This window comes from Helianthus annuus, chromosome 9 (genome assembly GCF_002127325.2).
Source record: "Helianthus annuus cultivar XRQ/B chromosome 9, HanXRQr2.0-SUNRISE, whole genome shotgun sequence".
Lineage (NCBI taxonomy): Eukaryota > Viridiplantae > Streptophyta > Magnoliopsida > Asterales > Asteraceae > Helianthus > Helianthus annuus.
In genome coordinates this window covers 23631702-23651457 of record NC_035441.2, presented here as the reverse complement: position 1 = coordinate 23651457, position 19756 = coordinate 23631702, and the positions used below count along the sequence as shown (strand labels likewise).

At 39.3% G+C, this 19756-nt stretch overlaps 1 protein-coding gene across 1 annotated transcript; it reads right to left on the bottom strand.

Annotated features, from left to right (window-relative positions):
• Window positions 1-4685: 4685 nt before the first annotated feature.
• LOC110874204 lies at window positions 4686-19297 on the bottom strand. Its single transcript, XM_035976847.1, has 8 exons — window positions 19253-19297; window positions 18685-18750; window positions 18262-18483; window positions 17437-18153; window positions 17094-17333; window positions 16737-17034; window positions 16568-16644; window positions 4686-4904 (listed from the first exon to the last, which is right to left on the bottom strand). The coding sequence occupies exons 1-8, from the start codon at window positions 19295-19297 to the stop codon at window positions 4686-4688; spliced, it is 1884 nt and encodes a 627-aa protein (XP_035832740.1).
• Window positions 19298-19756: the final 459 nt, after the last annotated feature.

The following is a 19756-nucleotide window of genomic DNA, read 5'->3' as shown; positions in this document are numbered from 1 at the left end:
TCACTCCTTAAAAGGTGAAAGTTCCATATCTATTTGCTCTTGAAGTTTTCAAGGAGTGTAAAGTTACAGATAGCATCTCGGTTAGGTGGAACTGGAAGAAGGCAATCCTAAATTGCTTGGAAAAGGTAGAGATCGGGCGATGTGAAAAGTTGTGTGGAGATGGGGTCAGCTGAAGGTCCGTTCTTGGTTAAGGATTTAAGATGGGAGATTGAATTAAAAATGGTCTCAAATTTGTGACATGATATACGTAAACAAGGTTCCAAAGAAGATAACTTTTTGGTGTGGAGGGCTTTGCAAAATCGGCTTCCTTCTAAGTTTGAGCTCTTGAAAAGAGGGATGGTAATGGAGGTTCATTGTACAGACTGTGACGAGTTGCCAGAACTTTGGACCATATCTTGATAAATTGCAGGTTGGCTGGAATCATTTGGTCTAAAGTAAACCAATGGGGCAAGGTAGGTATATTCATTTCAGGGACTTTTCAAGAGACTCTAGTGGTGCCGTCGGATCTCCCTTTGCTGGCTGCTATCAAGAAAATCATTCGGCTAGTGTAAATGACTACTCTTGGTGTCTGTTGTTGGTTCAAAATGCTATAACTTTCTCGGGGAGAATAATGTCTTGGGAGGAGGTGTAAGATAACTTTATGTCCAACTTGCTTCTCTAGCTCAAACATACGGCTAGGATGAAAAGTTTATATCGGCACATGTAGAATAATTTCAATTTGTAATCTTGTTTTATCTAGCTTCTTGCTAGCTTGGGATAAAATTTTGTTTTTCCAAAAAAAGAAATTTAATATGCTAGTCAATTGAACTCAAGAGATTGAAATTAGAAACCAGAACAACCCAATGGGTTGAAGGTTTGGCGATTGATTTTAACTCGTTTAAATAACTGAAAAATTAATATTCTAGTCACTTGGCTATATTTTTTTTTCTAAAACGTCAGATTTCAACCCAAGACACGTTTTTGTGATAGCTCATTTTGACCCAAATCAAATTGTCACTTTTTAATACTTCTTGTTTTTACCCAAAGTTATTTCGTTTAAAACATATTTTGATCAGACCCATTCTATACCTGAATCATTTTTTACATGTCGTCTAACCTGCCGGGTTGGCCTTGGTTAAAAAATAGTAATATGTGATTTTCCAAAGTGAATTATATATAATTGCTTGACATTTGTGCGTCAGTGTTATGAATCTTGATTGTCTTCAAAACACGTTTAAATTGTATTAAGAGGGGGGGGGGGCATAGTGATGAATATGTTTAAAGTTACATGTAAGGTTATTAGAGCATCTCTAATGCTAAGATGGGTTTGATTTTCAGACCTGTTACCTCAGCACACCATAACATTCTAAACCTTTACCTAAAAAACTATGTTTTTCCTCAAATGCTAACCCAACCCAAACATTCACCTCACCATGTACCTCATCACCTATTTTTTTTCTCTCTATATCTAATTTAGTTATTTCATAATATAATACTTTTAGTATTTCAGTTATAATTAAATCCTTTTATATAAAACAAATTAAACATTAAAGGTTGAAAAAACACAAATATCATTTAAAATTAATAAAAACATCACGCAACATTTAAATTTAAAAAAAGAACACAACTACAAATAACTATGTATATAGGTCCAAATGTGCTCGATCAAATTGTGTATATATAGCCGGTTGGTTAAAGTTTAAATTAATTGTTTTATTATTTTAAAATTTTGCGGGTTGATATTTTTTAAATGCTCAACGGTCCAGTGGGTACCACTGTTGGACTTAATTGTGTGATCAAAGTTTGACTAGAAGTGCAAGGGTTGATTATGAATTAGTTTAAAGTTATTTAGATGGCGGTTACAGGGTAGTTATAAAATATGGGGATTAAAGTTGACAATCTGGAAGTTGGCAACTTCTCCTCTAATCGAAGTCCCTGAGGACATGTTTGTTCGCGATTGGCTGCATACAAGGGATCAAGGGATGCGACTTGTGGATGTAAAGACACACCTCTTCAAGTTTCATTCTCATCCACATATTCTAGAGACGTGACTATTCGTGAAAGGACACGACTCTACACTCGCACCCATTGAAGTCTATAAATAGTTTAGGATTTTCATTTGTTATTGTATCCTGGAATCTTGTATCTTGCATCTTGTAACAATCAGGTTCTATTGTTCATTTATTAATACAATTGCATATTAGGGTTTATCCCTATCTTCTTGTTCTTTGTTCGATTGTTATTTTGTTCTTGATTGATGGGTTGAATTCATGGTCTCCTGGGATCTATATTGGTATCAGAGCCAAGGCTCAAAGAATCAAGATCATGGATTCAATTCTTCAATCAAGGCAAGGGTTTCGCGTTCCGAAGAATCATCTGAGGGAAGGAAGGAAATCGTCGGGGGAACCGAGCATGTTGGTACGGGTCTGAATGGAGGAAAGAGCAGCCGGGCAGCGGAAAAGGTGAACAGTACGCGCAGGGGAAGCCATCCTTCGTTCATGGAAATCACCAATTTAAAAGTCTCCCAAGAAGTTGATCCCAGATTCGCATACAGTTAAAATATTGGGTTCAGAGATTGCCCAGGAAGGAGGAATACATACTAGGGGTGTGCATGGATCGGTTTGAGAAGGAAGAGAGGATGCCATCACAAAGATCAATCGCAAGAGACGGTGTTCGTGTTAGAATTCCCTAAGGACTTGCAGGGTTGAAGATTGTTGATGGAATCATAGCGGGAACATAATGGTTTGCACAGTCATATGTAGACATGGATGAGGCCGCAAAGTTTTTGGTGTAGTGTGTGACGCATGACACCAGGATTAAAGCTTGCCCAGGAAGAAGCATGCAAAGTTCAAGAATCAAACTTGGATCAACAATTAGGGGGGGGGGGTGAATGTTGGACTTAATTGTGTGATCAAAGTTTGACTAGAAGTGCAAGGGTTGATTATGAATTAGTTTAAAGTTATTTAGATGGCGGTTACAGGGTAGTTATAAAATATGGGGACTAAAGTTGACAATCTGGAAGTTGGCAACTTCTCCTCTAATCGAAAGGGTATGTCCGTGAGGACATGTTTGTTCGCGATTGGCTGCATACAAGGGATCAAGGGATGCGACTTGTGGATGTAAAGACACACCTCTTCAAGTTTCATTCTCATCCACATATTCTAGAGACGTGACTATTCGTGAAAGGACACGACTCTACACTCGCACCCATTGAAGTCTATAAATAGTTTAGGATTTTCATTTGTTATTGTATCCTGGAATCTTGTATCTTGCATCTTGTAACAATCAGGTTCTATTGTTCATTTATTAATACAATTGCATATTAGGGTTTATCCCTCTCTTCTTGTTCTTTGTTCAATTGTTATTTTGTTCTTGATTGATGGGTTGAATTCATGGTCTCCTGCCAACTCACCTTCCCCACCAAAGTGAATTATATATAATTGCTTGACATTTGTGCGTCAGTGTTATGAATCTTGATTGTCTTCAAAACACGTTTAAATTGTATTAAGAGGTTTGGGGGGGGGGGGGGGGCATAGTGATGGATATGTTTAAAGTTACATGTAAGGTTATTAGAGCATCTCTAATGCTAAGATGGGTTTGATTTTCAGACCTGTTACCTCAGCACACCATAACATTCTAAACCTTTACCTAAAAAACTATGTTTTTCCTCAAATGCTAACCCAACCCAAACATTCACCTCACCATGTACCTCATCACCTATTTTTTTTCTCTCTATATCTAATTTAGTTATTTCATAATATAATACTTTTAGTATTTCAGTTATAATTAAATCCTTTTATATAAAACAAATTAAACATTAAAGGTTGAAAAAACACAAATATCATTTAAAATTAATAAAAACAACATGCAACATTTAAATTTAAAAAAAGAACACAACTACAAATAACTATGTATATGGGTCCAAATGTGCTCGATCAAATTGTGTGTATATATAGCCGGTTGGTTAAAGTTTAAATTAATTGTTTTATTATTTTAAAATTTTGCCGGTTGATATTTTTTAAATGCTCAACGGTCCAGTGGTACCCACCACCCTCTTCGAATTGAGTCAAGTGCACCAGACCAGACCGCAACTCACCTTCTCCTCCAATGCCCACGTGCCATCCAGTGTTGAAATCTGGATTCTGGACCTAGTCCAGAATTAAGCGATGAGGATGCTCTAATTACTTTTGTCGCAAATGGTACGATACCAGTTTTCAGAATCTAATTATATAGATTATACCGATCGCAAATGGTGACAGGTAAAAATGAATCAGGTAAAAAATAATATAAAATAAACCTGCAAAAATGATGAGGGATGTGAATTATAGCGAAAGTTACTATTTTAGCATTTTCTGATCACAAAATTCAAAAAGTAAAATCTTATAACAAAAGTTAAAGTTCTAGTCATTTTCCTAATTATCAGTTGCAATAACCTTATATACAACTAAAAGGTCTTTACAATCTCAAAAGCAACTTAACAATCTTACAGTAGCAATCAAAATTGTAAGACTCTTCAAATGTTCTCAACTACTTTGAGTCAAGATGAAAGTCAACACTCATAACATAAAGCAAAACATATAAGTTTCTGAGCACATTCCCTAATACATGTGATGCAAAATGTACAACTTTTCTTCGGAATCAGGAACGAACCCACATCTATCCAACTTTATTCATGTTATATTATAAACTAGACTTTGTAACTTATTTTACTCAATTTTGTATTTAACAGATAAAACCTTCACCGCCATGTTGCCTAGTTCCCTCACACAGCTTACAACTTCAATAGGATCAACGCATCCGACGACGATTAGTCTTTCTGTATCTTTTTGAGTGGACACAGATTCAATGCCGACAAGACTAGATACCGCCTTCTCTATAGTGTAGATTTCACTTTGATTGTTAAAGCTAACTCCCAACTCAATTATCTGAAATGTAACAAAGGCATTAGAACAGCCATGGTTTTGTAGAATTATGGCTAACTGATAATTTCTGTCTTTCATTGATGCATAAAAACCAAACAAAATACTCGATACTTATTTTTATGGTCAATGCGATCTTTTTCTTTTTTTTCCTTTTCTTTTTGTTTTGCATAATCAAGTGACATGGAACCAAAAGTTATAATAAATCGTATATCTAAAACTTATATTACCAAACCTCTTAAGAAATTTATTTTAATATTATAAAAAAATCAACATAAAATCTTAATGCAAGTAGCCAAGTAATGTGTAAACATACTTTACCTATCTTTATGTTTTAGTCACGTTTTTGCAAATGAGAACTGTTTGTTAAGGGATTTATGTTGGTGCACTTGTGTCTGTACTTTGTCTGTATTCGGTCTGGTATAAACGATGTCCTGGTTTGTGTTGTAAGTTGACCAAGTCAACCATCCTCCGGTTTGACTTGGACAACAGTTGAAAGATGTTCTGATCGAAGGATAGCCTCGAAGGATACACCTGATCCTTCGAGGTGCACGAAAGATATGGTTCGACTGATTAGACCTCGAAGGATGATCCTTCGAGGTCAATGTTCATCTTTCGAACATGTTGTGATCGATAGATGATCCTTCGGACCATCTATCGAATCCTTCGAGAAGACCTGCTGAGCTGGGTATATATACCCATGCATGTGTTGAGTGTGAGGGAGTTCTGCCATTTTGCACATCCGAGAGATAGAGAGGTTTGAGAGCTTTCTGTCCAGAACTCACACACACATACTTTGAGAGTTTATAGAACATTTCTGTAAACATTGAGCTTGTAACCGAACCCTCATTGCATTAATACAAGTTGTGTTAATCGGTGAACTTGTGTGTTTGTTTCTCTACTTGCTACTAACTCGGTTTGCTTGCTAGCTTGGATTCCGCACTCGCTAGTAGGTTTGTATAACAAGGTTTAGGTTCGTAATCCTCCGCGAAAAGGGACCTACAAGTGGTATCAGAGCCTCGCTCTTTACCTTGTTTAAAACCGGGTTTTTACAAGTTTTGGTGTGTTGAAACACTTGGTTTTGCACCTGTTTTTACTTGTTTTCTTGCATTTTCGTTGAGTAAAAACGTGTCTAAACCTATCGGGAGTGTTCAGGGTCGGTTTGGGTAACATAAAAATCGTGTTTGTGAAACTTTGATTTTTCCGGCCATATTCCGGTTATCATTCCGGTGAACTGGACTTGAGGATATGGTTTGCCTATTTTGGTAAAATTTTTGAAAGTCAAAAAGTTTGGTGAAAAGTTGTTGCAGAACCATCCATTCTGCCGAAAGTTGGTACACCAACCCATCACCTTTTCACCAACCTATCACATCAAAGTCAGTTGTGTCAGAGCCTCTCGAAAGATATCTTTCGACATCGAAAGATCATCCTTCGATATCTTTCGATCAAGGAGGGCTCGAAAGATTTATATCCTTCGACCCATCCTTCGAAGTCTGAAACATATCCTTCGAGAAAGGAATCTTTTCGAAAGACTAGTGTCCGAAAGATTAGGATCCTTCGTATTGGTGAATCTTTCGAGATCTGTTGATCGAAAGATAAGGATTTAACACGAAAGATAAGGATCTTTCAAAAGGGAATCCTTCGTGTTCTTGAGTCTTTCGAGATCATTGTTCGAGAGTCAACAGTAATCCTTCGAGTACTGTTGATCCTTCGAACAAGATTATATCTTTCGATTGTGATCTGTTTATTGCTAACAACTTTCTGTGATTTTAGATCTTTCGACCAGGATCTTTCGGTTGTGTATCTTTCGGATCATTCTTACTTAGCATTTATTTTGCTTATCTATCATGAATCCGAGTTGGTGGGGAAGTCCGGCTCCAGACAGTGGAAAATACATGAATACTAGTCAATCTCCATCATGGGCCGAATCGCCAGTATCTACATCCTCACAAACAAATGCCACTCCAGCTGGTCAATGGGCGTTTGTTTCAAATCAAACTCCGAGTATTCAAAGTCTTCTACTAAGCGAAAGTGAAACCGGAAGTTTGAACAGGCCTCCAAAGTTGATGCATCTTAATGAATATCCGGGATGGGTTGATCGTTTCCATACATACATTCTTGGTCAAAATACAGAGTTGTGGTTGCGATTCACTACGGAATTCGATCAAACTATCGAGGTTGCTGCTTCTTCGACAGCTACATTTGCCGATCTTCCTGAGGATCAAAAGAAGACGTATGACTTAGAAAAGAAAGCATACGCTATTCTCACTCAAGCACTGAGCAAGGATATTTATCATCAGTTCGTCAGTTTCAAGACTACGAAGAAGCTGTGGGATGCATTGAAAACAAGAGGAGTAGGTAATGAAGCCACACGTCAACTAAGACGAGATCTACTGAAGAAAGAATTCGATGGCTTCACATGTATGGATAAGGAGTCCTTGGGAGATATGACAAGCCGATTCTATCACCTGCTTACTGAGCTAACCAACTTTGAAGTCACAACGACTCCAACAGAGGTGGTAAAGAAGTTTGCCGATGCATTGCCTCCTCAATGGAATAACTTCCTGGAAATCTTGAAGTACAACGGAACGTTGAAAACCACAAATATCAACGATTTCGTGCAGCTTCTGGAGAACAAGGATCAGGAAGAAACGTTGAAGGCAAAGAGAGTTGCAGTGCCACAGAATCCAGAGATGTATTATGGCACCTCCAATTCTTCATCTGCAAAAGCCGGTTCACATGCTCCACTTCAAACGGCGTTTGTCACAAGCACGGATATGTATGGCAATCCAGTGCAAGTTCCTGTAAAGCCGCCTCCAACCACAGATCTGTATGGAAATCCAATACAACCACCTCCTCCTCCTCCTGCTCAACAACCAAAATATGCGTGTTATGGAGGAACATCATCTGCTGCAGGTCAACAATCAAAGTCAAGTACAGTACAGCTCGACACGTCAAGCTTCTCTAAAATCAGTGTAGAAGTAGCTAAGGAACACATGGAGCTACTTAACACTGTAGTGAGCGCGTACTGTGGGTTGATAGAAGGTCAGATTGGAAACATTAATCTGACACAAGAAGATTACAGGCAGATTGATAAGGAAGAGATGGACTTGATGGACATCAAGTGGGCCTTTGCGAGTGCTGTGAGAAGAGCAAAGGATTGGATGGAAAGTACTGGCAGAACCAGCTTGGAAAGTAAGCGAGACACCAAGTATGGGTTTGATAAGCAGGCTGTTAAGTGCTTCAACTGTGGTGAACGGGGCCATTTTAAAAGGGAATGTACAAAGCCAGCACAGCACGGGAATCAAAATCCCTTCAGAAACCGAGGCAACCAGCAGAATCAGAACAGAAACACTGAGCGTTCATTGGTGCCTGCAAATAACCAAACCAACCGAGCTCTTGCAGTTCAGGTGGATGAAGGTTGTGACTGGTCAATCCAGTTGGGTGGTGATGCTCCTGATGAAACAGCATGTTTTGCTCAGATTGTGAAGGAGCTAGTTCACACCAGTGGTAGAGAATCTTCTGCCAGTGGTGGTGAATCGTCTGAAGATGAAGACTCTTCTGGTTATAGCAGGAGTACTGATGAAGAATCATCCAATTCTGGTGATGATTATGTGGGTGAGACATCGAATGCAGTAATCGATGCAGATATTGATGAACTATTGGAGGAAGCTGCAGCAGAAACTCAAAGAAGATCTATTCTGGTGGATCAAGCTGCTTATACTTCGTCTTCTCTCCATTCAGCCTTTATGGCTAATGTCGACGGTTCATCAAGTCAGGTATGTGTCGATGAACCCACTGCTGTTAATTGTGATGAATGTGCTAGGTTGCATGCTAGATGTGCTGAAATGGAGAAAAGTATGTCTGAGTTGCAAGGCAAACATGATGCTTTACAAGCTAATTTGTTTGACTTGCAAGACAAACATACTACTGTGAATGAGAATTTGAGTGACTTGCAAAGTAAGCATGACGCTTTGCAAGAAAAATATGATGTGACCTTTCTCCACAATCAGAAATTGACTGTGGATCTCTCAAAATGCACAGAAGCCAACATGTTTCATGAAAACCATGAAAAAGAATTTAAGTCAATGATTGAAACATTAAAGAAAGATAAAACTGAATTGACAAAAATGGTTTCAAGAAAACAGACGGACATTAATTTGTATATCTCTCGTCTTGAAACAATGCAAAAAGAGATGGCCTGTGTGAAAACCGAAAGTGATGCGATCAAACTCAAGCTAGACAGTTATTTGAGCTCTAGCTATGTGTTAGATCACATCATTGACGTTCAGAAGGAAAAGAGAGATGTCACATGCATAGGCTACAAGAAGTGTCCACCACCAGTGAGACATAATTATGACGCCATGCCTGATGAAGAGGACAGGGTATTCTTTGAACCTTCTGTGCCTCTAGATGTTAAGGAATTTGCTGCAGGACTCGGATACCAAAAGGAAGTATCCTCAGATTCAGATGTGTCAGCAGATACATTTGTGAGTGCTGAACAGAATCAAGATCCTCCAGTTGTGATTGAGGATGCTGATTCGTCTGATGATGAATCTGATGATACTGTCCCAGCTAAGTCTGATGCGGTAGCCAAAAATGAGGACATACCTCTTGAGAATCACATCCTATGTGATCCCCCTGTTCAACCCGCTAAGACTGCTGCAACTGAGTCCTCATCTGCAGAAGAGCTGGAGAGTGTGAATTTGCTGTACACTCTAGTTGGTGATGATAAAATTTACTCAGACAAAGATTTTCCCATTAAGAATGTTAATCAATCCTTAATCTGCAAAGTCTTTGAGAATTCGACAAGTAAGTTCTTGGGAAAGGCAGGACCTAAAGTTACAGTCACACAGTGTCCTCCAATCCCAAAGGCTGAAGTTCGAAAGCAATTTGGCAACAAGAAATTGCCAACAGTGCCAACACAGCAAAATCACACCAAACCCAAAGGTAAAGCACCGACTCCAGTGCAAAAGAAGCCGAATCAAAAGAAGAAGAAGAATGTTAACTTTGTGAAATCGACGGGAACAGACAAAATTGAAAAGTTTGAAAATCAATCTAACTTAGATTTTGTCAAGAAAGCTATTGTCGAGAAAAGAAATGAACCAAGCAGTTCAAAACCTAGTACCTCGGGTTCACAAAGTTCAACATCATCGGCTAGACGATCACATGATTCTTCGGGGTTTGTAGAACGAAGATCATGTTTTGAGTGTGGAACCATTGGGCACATTATTAGAAACTGCCCATATCTTCATAAACAAAAAGGAAAGGTTGATGATCCCCGTGGCAAAACTGACCGTAAGCCAACTGTTTCCACAAAACAAGATCCCCGCCTTGTAAAAGAAAGGGAAAAGAAACAGAAACGGCAACAGGTCAAGAAAATTGAAAAGGCAATTAAAACTGATGTGGTTCAAAAACAATCTGTTGCTGTAAAACCAGAAAATTCTAAAACTTCAAATCATCAAGAAGTTAAAATTTTAAAGAAAAACACTGGTGAAACCAAACAGACTTGGAAACCAAAAACGGTTGTTGAATCAGGGGGACCATCACAATTCACCAACCATCAAAGACAAGAAGTTATTGTCATTGATGAAAATGGAAGACCCAAGACCACAATGGCTTGGGTCCCCATCTCCAACTAATTCATTTGAGTTCATGTGCAGGGTGCTTCAGGAGGAACTATCAGTAGTCACTGGATTGTTGATAGTGGGGCATCCAGGCACATGACAGGCGACATGAAGCTTCTCTACGACGTTAAATCTATTAGAGGAGGTTATGTTGCTTTTGCTGGAGATAAAGGTGGATATATAACGGGTGAAGGAATGATATCTAACGGGATTGTCAGTTTTGACAAGATCAATTTTGTGCAACAACTTGATCACAATCTTCTTAGTGTTTCTCAAATTTGTGACAAGAAATTTTCAGTACACTTTGATGCTAATGGATGTTATGTGCTGAAACCCGGCTTCAAAATTCCAAAGGAATGGATTCTCTTGTCGGCTCCAAGGATAAATGATTTGTACGTCCTTGACATGAGCCAAGCTATTACTACGTCTGCACAAGCAACTTGTTTCGTTTCCAAAGCCACAGAAAAAGACACTATCTCTTGGCACAGACGAATGGGTCACATTCACTTACGAAAAATGAATCATTTAGTTTCAAATGAATTGGTGAATGGTGTTCCCCTCAAAAATTTCCATCTTCAAGACATCTGTGTTTCGTGCCAGAAAGGAAAGCAAACAAAGAAGAAGCACCCTACAAAGAAGATCAACACAGTGGCAGTTCCTCTTGAACGTTTGCACATGGATTTGTTCGGTCCTGTCAAGCACAAGAGTATTCGAGGTGACCAATACTGCCTCGTGGTTACTGATGATTATTCAAGATTTTCTTGGGTTGCGTTCATGGCACACAAGAGTGAAACCTTTGGCATTATCAAAAACTTGATCATTCAGATTGAGAATTTGTATAAGTTGAAGGTTAGGCGGATACGTAGCGACAATGGTACTGAATTTAAGAATCATTCCATGGCGGAGTTCTGCACTTCAAAGGGTATTCTTCATGAGTTTAGTGCAGCTTATACTCCTCAACAGAATGGTGTCGCTGAACGTAAGAACCGCACATTGATCGAGACTGCTAGGACAATGTTGGTAGAGTCACAGTTACCCATTCCATTCTGGACTGAAGCTGTGGCCTCTGCATGTTACACATTGAACAGAGTCCTTACAGTCAAAAGACACAACAAGACCTGCTTTGAGCTTCTTCAAAAACGGAAACCAGATTTGTCTTATCTAGAACCGTTTGGAGCTCCATGCACAATCATCGATCCTAATGGAAAGTTTGGGGCAAGAGCAATTGATGGATACTTTCTTGGGTATGCCACCCCTAACTTACGAGTCTGGAATCTAGAGACTAAAAGGGTCGAGGAATGGTCTGAGGTCAGAGTACAAAGGCACACCTTGCCAGTCAAAAATCCGGGTCAACCTTGGATGTTTGAGTACGATGACTTTTTCAATTCGATCAATGTTGAAGCCGTTGAAGAAAATGCCGCGGCTAGGATGTTTTTCGAGAGTGACAATGCAACAGTTTCACCGGTGGTTCGTCCAATTCTTGTTAATCAAGAACCATCTTCTTCGGTGAACAATAATACTCTCAATAATGAGGATTTTCATGATGCAAACGAATTGAACGAATCTTCAGAGGATGATGAATTTCTAGATGCAGATCAAGAAGCTCCTACAACAGCAGTTCATGGTACTTCAGAGGGTACTCCTCCAGTGGATACACATAGAACAGCTGAGACTACTGCATCATCCTCTTCGTCAATTCCGGGTCTTGAATTGGTTGTTGATCTTAATCTCAACAATCTGGGTATAAATGTTCCAGTTCCAGATAATCCAGAAACAAGGATTCATAATACCCATCCTCAACAAAACATCATTGGAAATGTGCAGAGTGGCGTACAAACAAGAAACATGTTGCGAAACAACAACAATGCAGGCCTGTATGCAGCTATTCGAGAATCCGGGCAACAAAACGATTGGTCCTTCGCGTGTTATGTCTCACAAGAAGAACCAAGAACGTGGAAAGAAGCCTTGAAAGATAATGCTTGGGTTGAAGCAATGCAGGAAGAACTGCAACAATTCCAGAAGCTGGGTGTCTGGAAACTAGTAGAGAAACCTGCTGGATACAAGAAGATTGGTACCCGTTGGGTTTTCAAATGCAAAAAGGATGACCGCGGAGTTGTTATCCGAAACAAAGCTCGTTTAGTCGTTCAAGGTTTTCGTCAGATTGAAGGGATCGACTACAACGAAGTCTATGCACCAGTGGCACGTCTTGAAGCAATTCGAATCTTTCTAGCCTATGCGTCCTTCAAAGGATTCAAGGTTTATCAGATGGACGTGAAAAGTGCATTTTTACATGGTGTGGTTGAAGAAGAGGTGTACGTCGAACAGCCTCCAGGTTTTGAAGATCCTATCCATCCCGATCGGGTTTGGTTGCTCAACAAAGCTCTTTATGGTCTTCATCAAGCACCACGAGCTTGGTATGCAACCTTATCACACTATCTGCTGGAGAACGGTTTTCGTAGAGGTCTTATCGACTGTACTCTTTTCATCAAAGAACAAGATGGAGATCTTCTTCTGGTACAGGTATACGTTGATGACATTATTTTTGGTTCTACTAATGATGTCTTGTGTAGGGAATTCGAGCGCATCATGCAGGATAAATTCGAGATGAGTGCTATGGGGGAAATGACTTTCTTCTTGGGCCTACAAGTACAACAAACGGAGTCTGGGATATTCATCCATCAGACTAAATATGTTGGTGACATCTTGAGCCGGTTCCAGATGTCTGATGCAACGCCCATTGGTACCCCATTGCCAACTAATCACGGAATTACTCCAGACTTGAAGGGAGAAGCTGTTAGCCCTTCAATCTATCGCGCTATGATCGGATCTCTTATGTACCTCACAGCATCAAGGCCAGACATAATGTACCCGACGTGCCTGCTTGCCAGATATCAAGTTAATCCGAAGGCCTCACATCTTGCTGCTGTTAAAAGGATTTTTCGTTATTTGAAGGCGTACCCTGACACCGGTCTGTGGTACCCTAGGGATAATAACTTTGAATTGGTAGCTTTCAGTGATTCTGATTTTGGCGGATGCAAAATCGACGGTAAATCCACAACGGCTGGATGTCAGTTTTTAGGAAATCGCCTAGTTACATGGCAATGCAAGAAGCAGACGTGTGTAGCTACCTCAACATGCGAAGCTGAATACATTGCTGCCTCAAGTTGTTGCTCCCAAGTTCTTTGGATCCAACAACAAATGCGGGACTACGGTTTTGAATTCCTAACTACTCCTATTTACGTTGATAATTCTGCTGCTTTAGATATCACTAGAAATCCTGTGCAGCATTCAAAGACCAAACACATCGAAATCAAATATCACTTCATACGTGATTGCTTTGAGAAAAAGCTAATCGATGTTGTTAAGGTCCACACCGATGACCAACGTGCCGACTTATTTACCAAAGCATTTGACAAATCAAGATTTGACTTTTTATTATTGGTAAACGGCATTAAGGTCAAGCAAGAGTAAAACCAACATCGGAAAATCATTTTTGTAAATATCTTTGTGTGTTTTTAAATTTATCTTAGTTTATTGATTTTAGGGGGAGTAAATCCAAAAATCGGAAAATACAAAAACATCGAAAAATTTCAAAAACACAAAAACAATAGAAAAACAAAAATGAGTTTCCTGGTGAGCAAAAGAGAAAATGATAGTACATCAGTGGTCTATCCAAACCTCTTTAAACCTAAACTGAAAAACGATAAGCAGCTCTATATAAGATGTATCGGTAGGCTCACAATCATTTTAAAGTGTGCAGGGTGATATAAATCTTAATCGACTGAAGACCAGGTGGGAACCATTCATTGGCATATGGTCTTAGTACCGAAATTTCGTTTGATAGATTGCCGAGGTTCTGAGATATTCGGTCTTTATGCTGCTTATCATCTGGGTATCATGGTTGTATCTTTTACCGAAAAATAACGGGGACGCAAGTCTAGATCTTCCATGATACTATACATACGTGTACATATTTACATACTGCATTCGACCTCAATAAGTGATAAACAATCACATGTCCAAATCAAATAAGTGATAAAATATCACATTTATCCGGGTGTCAAGTTCGTCTCTCTGCTGTACGGAAGTACTGACCTGTTCACGGACTTGCCCCTGTGCCCTCATGCATACGAAAATCAAGTTCCTCATCAATAAGTGATTATATCACATAGGGCTTGTTTTCAATTCAAAATAAGTGAGTATCTCACAATTTATACGGTCAAACAGATGATAATCGGTATACTCACCGGTAAGATGAACCCTCGTACATACCTTGATACGGGAATGTGTCGTGATGTGGATGAACACCGGTCGGTAAGTATAAATCATACATTAACGTATCCTCTAAACATGATTACATCTGATAAGTTGAGCTTAAGTGGACAATAATACCGATAATTGTTATAGGATGCTTATCTTAATGTTAACTAACTGAACAACAAGAGTGTTTTGGCATGACCGTACACTGATATGATTCTCTTACCCTCGAAACTCACAAAAAGAATGTCTGTATATATTTATGTACTGCTTAACTTTTATTATTTCTTTTAAACAGTTTCGTCGTTTGGTGCATATCAGCATGACATTAGCGGTGATGTCGTTTGATAACACTCAAAGGATTTTAAATTGTTGTCTTTTACTTTCAAAAATACCAAAAAGATTTTAGGCGTGTTTTAATATAAACTTTATAAATGCCAAAAAGATTTTATTTCTGCTTTATTTTCGATCGTACGATGTTGGAGCTCGAGTCTTCGTTACCTGAAACCTGAATGAAAACCGAACTGACTAAATCTTCATAAACGGTCGAAATTTGCATGTTTTGAAAGTTAAAGACTTAAAATTGACAAATTTATTAAACTTTCAAACTGTCGGACGGTGTTTGATTGTGACATGGTCATCCGTGCGTCATTTGTTTATACTATATTCCAAGCAGTTGTTCTCATTATGCGTTTAGATTTCTTGCATGTGCAGATTCTAAAGGCTAGGAGAACATGGTCGATGACAAGCTCTGGAATGAAGACACGACGAGAAGGCGCTCAAAAGATGAAGATGATCGAGTAGCCGCTGGCCATCGTCAACACCACAAGGATCTCACTTCATAAAGATAAAGTCTTTTCACGAGCATAACTCAAGGGGGAGCTTATGTTAAGGGGGAGTTTGTCAACACACTTCCTACATGATACGGGTAGTTTGTTGATACACTTTCTACTTTCAAGACGTGAAGACTTTGAAGATCCTCCGACATTGAAGACTGGAAAGGACATCAGAGTTTTGAGAACTTGAAGACCAAAGACCGTCGAAGTTCAAGACGAGTCTACATTTATTGGAAGACAAAGACAAAGCTACAGCCAAGGGGGAGTTTGTTGGTGCACTTGTGTCTGTACTTTGTCTGTATTCGGTCTGGTATAAACGATGTCCTGGTTTGTGTTGTAAGTTGACCAAGTCAACCATCCTCCGGTTTGACTTGGACAACAGTTGAAAGATGTTCTGATCGAAGGATAGCCTCGAAGGATACACCTGATCCTTCGAGGTGCACGAAAGATATGGTTCGACTGATTAGACCTCGAAGGATGATCCTTCGAGGTCAATGTTCATCTTTCGAACATGTTGTGATCGATAGATGATCCTTCGGACCATCTATCGAATCCTTCGAGAAGACCTGCTGAGCTGGGTATATATACCCATGCATGTGTTGAGTGTGAGGGAGTTCTGCCATTTTGCACATCCGAGAGATAGAGAGGTTTGAGAGCTTTCTGTCCAGAACTCACACACACATACTTTGAGAGTTTATAGAACATTTCTGTAAACATTGAGCTTGTAACCGAACCCTCATTGCATTAATACAAGTTGTGTTAATCGGTGAACTTGTGTGTTTGTTTCTCTACTTGCTACTAACTCGGTTTGCTTGCTAGCTTGGATTCCGCACTCGCTAGTAGGTTTGTATAACAAGGTTTAGGTTCGTAATCCTCCGCGAAAAGGGACCTACAATTTAACATATAAATTTTGTTTGTATCATAGAGAAAGATTAAGGTATATACATACTCTGAGGAAGGTGTTTGCAAAATCTCTCACCATCCAAGATAACTTCGACTGATGACTTTTCCTCCATCCATGTGAATCTGATAAGAGAATTTGTGCCATTAGGGTCTTTGTCACTATTTTTGGTTTAATATCATCTAAAAATTCGTACACATCTAAATGAGGAACATACCTGTGTAGTGAACGTTATCACCGAACAACCATTTTAACCAATAAGAGGTTTCCGGACCAAATAAATCACGGCGTGAAAGATAGTAGCCTCCTGTGGTCACCTCGAATTCAGACAGATCTCCTCCAATCTCTTCTTCCTCTTTCATAGTGTTAGTCCCAAAGTTCTCTTCTTCATCTTCTTCACTATCATCCACATACACCAGGCTGGCACCACATTGGCTTACCATCACCGCTTCATCCGCGTTTATACCCACAGTGACTGCATCACCAGCATCTAATATGTTCCGATTGGCCAGTAGCTTAACCACACAACATCTTCATCAACTTTGGGTTTGCAATACACTAGAGGGTTGTATACCCATGTAAGACCCTTGCTTCTGTTGCTGATTTTTGCCAACAAACCCAACTCATCATTATCCTTGGATCCTGATAATCTGTATAAGCAACTTACGTTTAATCCTTGGATCCTGTTCTTCTCATGATGAAAAGGCACACAAAAGAATAAGAATAAGGATGATGACGTATACTCAGATGTCATCATGCTTCGATAATCTATGCCTTGCAGATAGGTGCTCATTATACCATATTCATACAACACCTAGATCGCATAAAATTTGGTTAGTTGTATATTAAAAATATTGGAGGCAGGATATAGGCTTGTTTTTTTGTGTGCTCATTTGATAGAACTTAGGAGAGATAACCTGAGTATGCCAAATTTTGCCTTTAGTAATCTCGTCACCGACCAGTTCCACCTTATGATCTTCATATGCTTTGATCCATTGCATGTGACCAAGTTCTGCTTCTTCAGTTTCTGCTACGGACACTAATTTAAAAAGGCCTTGAATTTCTGACAGTTTGAAACAACACTCATAAGCACACCCCTGTAGAGTGAAACGACCCGATTGGAATGTTACTCTCTCCAGTGATATACACCAATCTATATGCAACTCCAATAGCGTACTTGGGATACATGAGATAGACTTCAGGTTTGGACAAGAATACAAGTTGAGTATGCGGAGCATTTTAAGATTAATGTTACTGGGCAGGTACTCAAATGGATTAACGGCTAAACACAGGACAAACAATGATCGGGCATGGAATGCAACATAAACATCATTGTTATGATCCATGTCACAGTTTATGAGATCCAACAACATTAGTGACCGGGGTAAGGAAAGCAATGGTTTTTGTGGAACCATCATGGTTTCAGGTTGTTTTACATATTTCAAAAGTTTAGTGCACCCTGTCAAATCCAAAAAATCAAGATACTCAAGGTCGCCTGTGGATTTACAAAGATGAGTCAGACTACTACAGTTCCAGAGGATCAAAGTGTCAAGTTTAGGGAGCCGGTAGAGATTGCAGATGCTGACAAGTTTGTCACAACCTTTAAGACTTAGGTACTTGAGTGAATTAAGTCCCTATTCCAAGAATAACAAGTTCAAATTATGATTGTACATTTGAATGAACGGTCTTAAACAGAGAAGCTAAAGGGCCAAGTGATAAACAAAAGATTGAATTACTTATACCGTGGGTGCTTCAAACTTTTCCAAGTGACCATCACTCATATCTATAGCGACCAAGCTGCTCATCAATAACCCAGGGGGCATTATTTGCAAAGGACATCCATGCCAGCACAACCATATAAACTCTGGAAAATTTTCGTAGCACCCAGTGAGTTTCACGTTTTTGAGTTGGAGAAGTTTCAGCTTGTCCATATTTGCAAGGGAACTTGTTTTAAGCTCTAATGCCTGCAAGTTTAGTATGATGTAAAATAATTAGGAAGCCTCGATCTTGAGTTAAATGCGCTAAAAATGAAGGTAAATTCCATAACTATCGAAATAAGACATGATGAGAAATTCCCTATATGTCATGTAAAGGGAATAACCATTAGCTTAATAGAACTATTAGAGGAGACATTAATGCTTCCTAATTTACTTTATTTGTCTTACCTTTGATCTCATCCCCTGCTCAACCTTTCGCATATCGAGTGCTAGACCTTCAATTGTATCTGAACCCTAATGGAAAAGACATGAAATTTGAGAATTTTAGTGGAAATGGGAGGTTGTGCAACGATAATAAGCTTAAAGATACACATAAGAAGCATCTTACATATCCTTTTCTCAACACATGATAAGATTCAGTATCATTCCATACTCTACTACGTTTAGTAGGATCTTTGGACTCTTCACAAACTATACTGAAGACCAAGAAGATAATCACGACTTTCTTGTTCGGTCTGCATTTACGTTTACGTTTAGTTTAAATTAGTAGTGGGTCAAAAACTATTTTATTTGTTTATGTTCGTTGGGCCGTAGGCCAGAAACATTATGTTGGGTCGAACCATTTAGAGTCTTAGGTATTGTTAATATGTGGGTTGGATCTGGATCACAAGAACAAGCCTGGTGCAGCAGGCCCATTTGGTTGAAAGTTGCAGGAGATAAAAGGATAACCGCCGACAGCGGTTATCATGCAGAACAGACGCAACGTTTCACATGGCGGTTATGTTCATCCTCGTACCCCTACATCAGAAAGACGCGACTGCAAGTAGACGTACCGGTTCATTGTTATAAATAGCCTTGAACGATTAGTTTGTTTGTAACGCTGAATTCTGTTATCATATTTCAGAAGTTTATTTCGGTTAGTTATTATTATTCAGCAAGTTCTTTCTGTTAGTTTATGTATGATGAAGTCTTGTGATTATTGCGGTTGGTCGAAGTATGATTGTGTATGCGGTAACAACCCGGTCCGTCCCGAATGGTCCTGGGTGTCTGATGATTCTGATACCAACATTGGTATCAGAGCCAAAGGCTCACAGGGAAACGGAAAGGGTTGTGATCGTGATGATGTTTGTCCTCGCGGTAAAGGAAAAGCGGTAGATATCGGAAATAGTAATGTTGGGAACATTGGAAAGTGCGGCCGGGGCTGCAACCTTGGGAAAAGAGTTGCGCAGGGGAAGCCAACCAAATGTTCGGTGAAGTCGTCCGGGAAGGATCATGCGAAGAAGAAGGTTCACAAAGCCGC